This window comes from Rosa chinensis, chromosome 2, assembly GCF_002994745.2.
Source record: "Rosa chinensis cultivar Old Blush chromosome 2, RchiOBHm-V2, whole genome shotgun sequence".
Lineage (NCBI taxonomy): Eukaryota > Viridiplantae > Streptophyta > Magnoliopsida > Rosales > Rosaceae > Rosa > Rosa chinensis.
This window is the reverse complement of record NC_037089.1, coordinates 34,599,868-34,607,512: the sequence shown is the minus strand read 5'-3', so window position 1 is coordinate 34,607,512 and position 7,645 is coordinate 34,599,868. Positions and strand designations below refer to the sequence as shown.

Below are 7,645 nucleotides of genomic sequence, written 5' to 3'. Positions count from 1 at the left end.
CGCTACCCACAATAAGCGCAAACAGATGCGGATGCAGGTCCCAGAAACCAGCTAAGACAAAGCTTGACGGGAAAAGCTCCCTCGTTAACTTGTCGAAGCTGGACTTTTCACTCTTGACAGTCCACTACCTTTCAACTGATTAAAATCCATGAAAACGCACCAACCAGCCAGATAAGTCTATATCTTTAATCATTATCTTTGGTTGTACCGACAGCGACGTGTGCATGTTTCCTTTATGATCAACTTGTGCCTCTGTTGGCCACATGCCTTTCATCCTTAAATGCATATTGATAATTATGCTATATACATGTGTCACGTGTTGAATTCAAGACCATGCATGCTTATCTATGTATGAACATGCTGGTGCTTAATTAAAGTCCTTGTCTCCATGCCTATTTACATCTTTTTGCACATAGCATCATCGATAGACAACATCAGTTTGCCTATTTACATTCTTCAATTTAAAATCATCAAATGCACCTTCTTTGGGAATACAAGTACAAACAATTTAGGATATAGTAATGTTAAGGGAGTTTTGTTTCAAACTTGGGGAAAGGTTTAGTATTATCAACGCAGTTGATAATAGTAATTGGGATGTAAGCTATCATATTGAATTTGGAGATTAAAGGTTTGTAGTGATCAACATGACTATTAAGGTTCTATCGTTTCAGATTAAAGGTTTTTAATGCTTTAAACATTTTGCGATTTTTTTTTAACACTTAATTAAATCATATGGTCTCTTTCTTTCTGAATACTCTCTATCCCTTTGTCATCTAATTGAACTACTTTGGTGCGAACAGAGGGTACCTTTTTAGTGATTGACAAAACATAGAAAAAAAGAACTTCCTTTCTTTGGTTGTCAATAAGGTAATTAAATCTGTCTTTTCCTAGAATTTAAATTCTCCCTCCTCAATTCATTTGAATTCCTTTTGTTGGGATATCAACATTACTGTTATATTCAAACTGCTAGATTCACCTACTCTTATTTAGTTTTTCTTCCCGTACTGATTAGTTGACTCTTATACAGTACTGATTAGTTGTTCCGTCTTTGCCCTCTACCTTTGTTGTATTTTATTCTAAAGTTTGAAGCCTAACAGTTTGGTTTTAAAGATTAAAAATTACTGATAAAAACTAATAAAAACCATATTAACAGTTTCAATTCTAACCGTTTGGTTTTAGTTTTAGTAGTTTTCACACTTTAATAATATTGTATACCTTCAATATGAACTTTCAGACTCCCATGTTATGTTTTTCCCATCTTTGTAAAAAAGGCCTACTCACAGATCAACCAAAGGATTCATTTTCGAACATGAACTACTTTCAAAAGTACCTTAGATTTCATTAAGTGCTGGGATGGGCTCCTGTTACCGGGAAGTAATTTACAACACGAGGTTACTCTTCCTCTTTCCCATTTGAATTTGGCACCAATTCTCTTCCTCTTAGCCATGGGCGGGGGGCTTCCGTCATCAACAACGGCATTCACATTCCCCTGAAATTCAACTCAGACCTTCCTAGGGTTTCATCACGATCCCCAGCCCCAAAATGGAGTAGGCCTCACTGTATTCACCGTCTTGTTATAATTAAACATGGATTATTTTGGAATACAATTAAAAAATAGAGACACGTGATTGGCTGGGTGTACCACGTGGCTGATACGTTTGCCCTACCTAAGAATTTCTTTAAGCTTTTACAGGATAGGTGATTTATTATGTCTTTAATAAATTAATTTAAAAATTAAGAAAAGAGAAGGAGAATAATAGATGATTATTCATAAATTATTAATCATCTCAAGTTCTCAACCACTCTACCAAACACACGCACTCACTCAGGTTACTAAAGTACATACGATAGAGTGAAGATAGCTCAACCATTGCCGGAATGATTAGCTTAATTAAGACAGATTATGATTGCCAGAAATTTGGATTTTGAGGTGGCATCATCTCAACTGTTGAATTTTGTTTCAATGGACAGGATTAAAAGGCGGGTATAACCGTTTAAAAGGGGCAGAAGATGATTCTAGTCAGAGATAGAGCCAAAATCTTTTGCAGTTAGGCTGGAATGCATGCTCACCATGCCAACATGTTTAAAACGTCTCTTCACTCCTAGTCTTCCGATAGTAGTGATGACAATAATTGATTTGGCACTCTTATCTTCTCCTTTTAATTCTGGCGACCGATGATCTGTCACACTCTCTTTTTCTCTTCCTCCCATAAAAGGACATGCACATCACACGTTGCCACTCTTCACTTTCTGTTTCTCATTCTTTGAAACAAATCGTGCATGATGGCTCTCTGGGTCCGGAAATCACGAGACTTTATGATCAACCGTTTCAAGTCCAAGATGGGTTCTTTGGGTTTGATCCATTTCAGCTCTTGCAGTTCATCTTTCACTCGTAAATCTCCGGTCCTGGTTCCTTTTCCGGCTTCATTTGCTCAAAACCACAGAATCCCGGAGGGAGAGTTTGGAAACCCGCCGGCCCATTTCCGTTTCTGCTCTCGTCGTTTTGAATCCGGTAAAGCAGAAACGCTCTACGACGAGGGTGATGCCAATCAGGTATAATCAAATATGAAACTTTGTCATTCATTCTATTAATGAAGGTTCTGTGATGACTGTGATGTTAGCTCTTCTTTTTTTTTGTCCTGGTGAATTTATCATTTAGTCTCACAAAGATAGCGTTTTTTTGTTTTGTTTTGTATTCTTTTTATTATTATTATTTTTTTTTATGGAGATCATCCGATATCTTTGAAGATTTTCTAAACTCAAGACTAATCCGTGCGCGAAGGTCCTGTCAAAATGTTTTCTTTCTGCCTACCAAAAATAGATTTCTTTCAGTTTTGTGCATTCTGCTTTCTACAGCATTTAAGTATTTTTAGCTTTTAGTCTGGCACAATGGTGTACCGATCAATTTAGGAGTTGTTCTTATGTCTGAAAGATGTAGTGCTATAGCTCATGGGCATCTTGGCATCTTCGATGAATTAGCTAGAACTCCCAAGAAGATGAGATATTACTTTGCATTGAATCTGACAATTAAACGCGCGTGTACGAGGGGGTAATGAGCGGCGGACGCAACGAAGACGAGTGGGGGCCACTGTCACATTAAAATAATGAATTCTGTCAAATGAGTTTCATTTACTTTGTTTGATAGTTATCTTGACTCTGACGCTGAAAGGACAGCCCATCTTCCAAAGAGCACAACTTCACATTGCTCAATCATGCTCCATTATCCCTCTCTTGTTGGGTCACCTTTGTATTGAGGTTTGCTTGGAAGATCAAGTCTATGGAAACCCTTGCTTGCACCAAATTTATGAATTTATCAAGTCTGTGAAATATGAATCTTAATTCAAACAACTATTGCTTCTTATCTTTCAGGTCGGTTAGTTCTTCATCGTCTCATTTGCAGATGTCAATTATAGATATATTAAATAGTACTATTTATGTTTTGCTGTGAAAGTACTGAACTTTTTTGTGCTAGGAAATGTATGATTGCAAATGTAATGGATTGATTGTATATGCTTTTGTTTTTTGAGATATGTATTGATTAGAAATACTAACACTATAAAAGTTGAAACATTTGTCATAGTTTTATTTCACGCTAATGAAAAATATAATTTTCTCTCATTTATATATATAAAGGCATGCTCACCTAAGGGACAGTTTTTAAGGAATTGTGAGGGACACGTGAATCTGACGGTTGAAAATAAATGCACAGTTTTAAGTTATTATAATTTCTGGTTTTATATTTAATAAATGTGGTTAAAATGCATTTGTCCCTCACAGTCCCTTAGGTGAGCAAATCTGTATATATATATATATATATATATATATATATATATATATATATTCCTGGTTCCGCTACTATGTCATTCAGGAAGGCTTGCTTTGAATGCAAATGCGAATGCATAGGGGTGTGCAGATGTGTTTTATGCAACTTTGCTCAAAATAAAGATTCCAATGTTTTGGCAGGTTTTGGATTTACCAGATGGGAAGGTCAAATTTACTCCTGAAATGAGGTTCATATCTGAGTCGACTACGGAGCGTGAGTCCTGTTATCGGGTCCTTGATGACAATGGGAAGAAAATTATGTCCAGCAACTATGCTGAGGTAGTAGACCTCCTCCCTTTTGCAATAGGGGTTTCAGTTATCCTTTATTGAACATAAACATATCTTATAAGAACCTTATGACCTGTGGATTACCAATTCAATTAGGTCAGCCGGGAAGTTGCTGTAAAAATGTACACAGACATGGTGATGCTTCAAACTATGGACACCATTTTCTATGAAGCACAGAGGCAAGGAAGAATTTCCTTTTATCTGACTACAGTTGGTGAAGAAGCCATCAATATTGCATCTGCTGCAGCACTCACCTTTGATGACATTGTCCTTCCTCAGGTTCAATTACTTATGGTCATACAATCACTTTCTGCAATATTCTTTGTGGCCTTATATGCACCCCACCCCAACCAACTCAATAAGATCTCAATTCCCTTTGCCTTATCAGATCTTTCAGTAGTTTTGCATGAGATGGGATGAGAATGATTTGAGAAAAAATTTTCTTTAACTTTCATGCAGTACAGGGAGCCAGGAGTTTTAATATGGCGCGGTTTCACTGCACAAGAATTTGCAAACCAGTGTTTCAGTAACAAAGCTGATTATGGGAAAGGCAGACAGATGCCAATCCATTATGGGTCTAACAAGCACAATTACATCACTGTATCATCACCCATAGCGTAAGATACAAGTATTTTTTTTGGGAGCTATGTAGAACAGTTTTAAGTCGTTTAGTACAATCATTAGAATCACACCACAAAATAATTTGCTTTGCAGTACACAACTTCCACAGGCTGTTGGTGTTGCTTATTCTCTAAAAATGGACAGAAAAGATGCATGTGTGGTCACATATATTGGGGAAGGTGGCACAAGTGAGGTAAAAATACAAAATACCAGTATATATCAACCTAAACTACCTGCACATCCTGTTTTATATATTGCCTAGGCAAAAATATGTAAAGGAGTTGAACATGGTTATCAAGTCCTTGAATCCTTAGTAAATGATGCACTTATCCCATTGCTAGCCTAGTATGCTACCCATAAACAGCTACGATTGTATCCTTATGTAAATACTTGATGTAGTTAGCATCTACTTAATCCATAGTGTAGTTAGAGAATTGATGAATCTTTCTGATGTGATCCATTCAATTAACAGGCCCTTGAGTTTAGAGATTAATTATTGTTTTTGGTTGTTTTCTTATATTAGGGTGATTTCCATTCTGCTCTAAATTTTGCGGCTGTTACGGAGGCTCCAGTCGTATTCATTTGTCGGAACAACGGATGGGCTATCAGTACACCTACTTCAGACCAGTTTCGGAGTACTTTTCCTCTCTGCTTGTATTTTGTACAATTTCAACGAGAGACAGTCTCTTGATAACAAGAAGCAAGCGGTATTTTCTCATTTTTGGGATGGTATCTGTTGACAGGTGATGGTGTTGTTGTAAAAGGTCGGGCTTATGGAATCCGAAGTATCCGAGTAGATGGGAATGATGCACTTGCCATGTATAGTGCAGTTTACGCTGCACGCGAAATGGCAATCAGTGAACAGAGACCAATCTTAATAGAGGTAAGAAAAGGTCTCTTGTTTTGCTGATTTTCCTGTCCTTCTGTTTGGCATATTGATAAATCCACTCTAAGTTTCGATTTTTTCCATTGGCAGGCATTAACATATCGAGTTGGACACCATTCCACATCAGATGATTCAACCAAGTATCGGCCAGTTGATGAGATTGAACGGTGGAAAGTGGAACGAGACCCAGTAACTAGATTTAGAAAATGGATTGAAAGAAATGGTTGGTGGAGTGGTGAGGCAGAGATAGAGGCTAGAAACAGTGTGAGAAAGCAGGTAATTCTTTCTATGCTATATAAAGAAAATTGAACAACAAACTAAAATGTGATAGTTGACCATGTTCTTTTCCATTTTAATACCTTTCAGTGACGCCACAGTTAAGGCACTGCCTTCATGTAGGAATGAACAGTTCTATGCTAACAGTCACGAGAATAATAATTCATTAGGGATTTCTTTCATGAAAAGACTAAACTCAAAGAACTGGAGAGAAATCAAGACATTGTCACTTATTCTGCACTGGTTGAATGATGATGAATATAAAAGGCTGCTCTTAAAGTGAATTTGTGCTAGTTAAAGACAGAGACACCTTGTGACATATGTTTATGCCTATCTGCAGAATCCTTTACTGTTTTTATATTCTTTGCTGTTTGCTCTTGCGTATATTTTGTTCACCAGAAACCATAATATTGCTAGTATGAGTTGTAGTTTTGCCCCCTTTCGACTTTAGAAACAGAAGGTTTCTTTCTAAGGAAACACACTTTTGAGTTGAACAGATTTTGATCGTTTACGTTCATATGATAAAGATCCAAAGTTAGAATTGCTCGCAATAATTTGAACCTTTCTCACTCATCATACCTGTATCGCAGATGTTACATGCAATCCAGGAAACTGAGAAAGTTGAAAAGCCACCAGTTGCTGACATGTTCACTGATGTATACGACTGTCCTCCTTCCAATCTTGTTGAGCAGGAGAAACGGCTAAGAGAGACAATTAAGAGACACCCCCAGGATTACCCATCTGATGTTCCTGTGTAAAGTTATTCCACTGTACATAGGTGGAAGTGTACATAGCTCTTTAATAAAATGCTTAACCATCTGATGTTCCTGTGTAAAGTTATTCCACTGTACATAGGTGGAAGTGTACATAGCTCTTTAATAAAATGCTTACCCATTCTTCCGTGACACACTGAATGAGGGCTGGTCCTGAAAATTGAGAGGCCTAGCGCGAAAATTTAGATGATGCCTTATTAATCATGATCTCAATTAGAAGAATTAAGAAAAAAATGTTTGGTATAAATAGAAGAAAAAAATAGTGAACGCCTAAAAACATCAACAAGGAAGGAAAAATAGAGAAAAAAAAGTCAAGAAACATAACAGAAGATCGAAGAAGAAAGTAGGGAGGCCTTTAGGAATAAAAAGAAAGAAAAAAAATATTAAAAGAAGAGAGAAGATCACAAAATAGGCAAAGAAAAAATTGAATTTAGTGGGCCTTCGAAAACAGGAGGCCTTGTGCGGCTGCTCCATTTGAACACCCCTAGGGCCACCCTTGCACTGAATTTGACGCAGATGTGTGTGTGTGTTTTTTTTTTTTTTTTTGCCGACAAGAAAACATTTAAAAAGGCTAAATATAGCATCCAATAGACCCAAAATTTTAAAGATCATGATACAAAACATTAGAAGCTGAAAGGCGAAAATAATAGTTCCAACTTGCAACATTTTGATTATGTCCCACATTTGTGACTGCATATGCAAGGAGGTTTGATTTTATGCAAATGTGTTTGTAACTAATGTGCTGGAATTGAGAAGAGAGCTTAAGAATATCTTGGAGAGTTGGAGTAGTTTTCTAATTCTCCAAGGATGCAAAATTCTATTGTTTATGCTGTCTATAAATATTTTAAAATTGAGATCGTCTACAATATATTAATGTATCGATATATGAAGTAGATTAGTATTTTTTTTTTTTTTTGAGAAAATAGATAACTTCATTCATTTATCCATGGCCAGAAGACACGTATATCAAATGCTGTCT

General features: G+C 36.6%; 1 protein-coding gene across 2 annotated transcripts; it reads left to right on the top strand.

The window, feature by feature from the left end:
• Positions 1-2,129: 2,129 nt before the first annotated feature.
• Positions 2,130-6,800, top strand: LOC112189692 (2-oxoisovalerate dehydrogenase subunit alpha 2, mitochondrial). Of its 2 annotated transcripts, XM_024329041.2 has the most exons (10): positions 2,130-2,553; positions 3,964-4,101; positions 4,207-4,389; positions 4,570-4,727; positions 4,825-4,924; positions 5,255-5,366; positions 5,475-5,614; positions 5,708-5,893; positions 6,484-6,671; positions 6,749-6,800. In XM_024329041.2, the coding sequence occupies exons 1-9, from the start codon at positions 2,281-2,283 to the stop codon at positions 6,649-6,651; spliced, it is 1,458 nt and encodes a 485-aa protein (XP_024184809.1). In that variant the 5' UTR covers positions 2,130-2,280; the 3' UTR covers positions 6,652-6,671; positions 6,749-6,800. The 2 variants fall into 2 exon arrangements, with proteins under 2 accessions (XP_024184809.1, XP_040371557.1); XM_040515623.1 differs by having other exon boundaries at positions 6,484-6,800.
• The last annotated feature ends 845 nt before the right edge of the window (positions 6,801-7,645 follow it).

Coding starts and splice junctions, on each gene's coding strand:
- LOC112189692 (XM_024329041.2), top strand. CDS start 2,281: ATGATGGCTCTCTGGGTCCGGAAATCACGAGACTTTATGATCAACCGT. Junction 4,390..4,569: donor ATGACATTGTCCTTCCTCAG/GTTCAATTACTT, acceptor ACTTTCATGCAG/TACAGGGAGCCAGGAGTTTT. Junction 4,925..5,254: donor GGGAAGGTGGCACAAGTGAG/GTAAAAATACAA, acceptor TTCTTATATTAG/GGTGATTTCCATTCTGCTCT.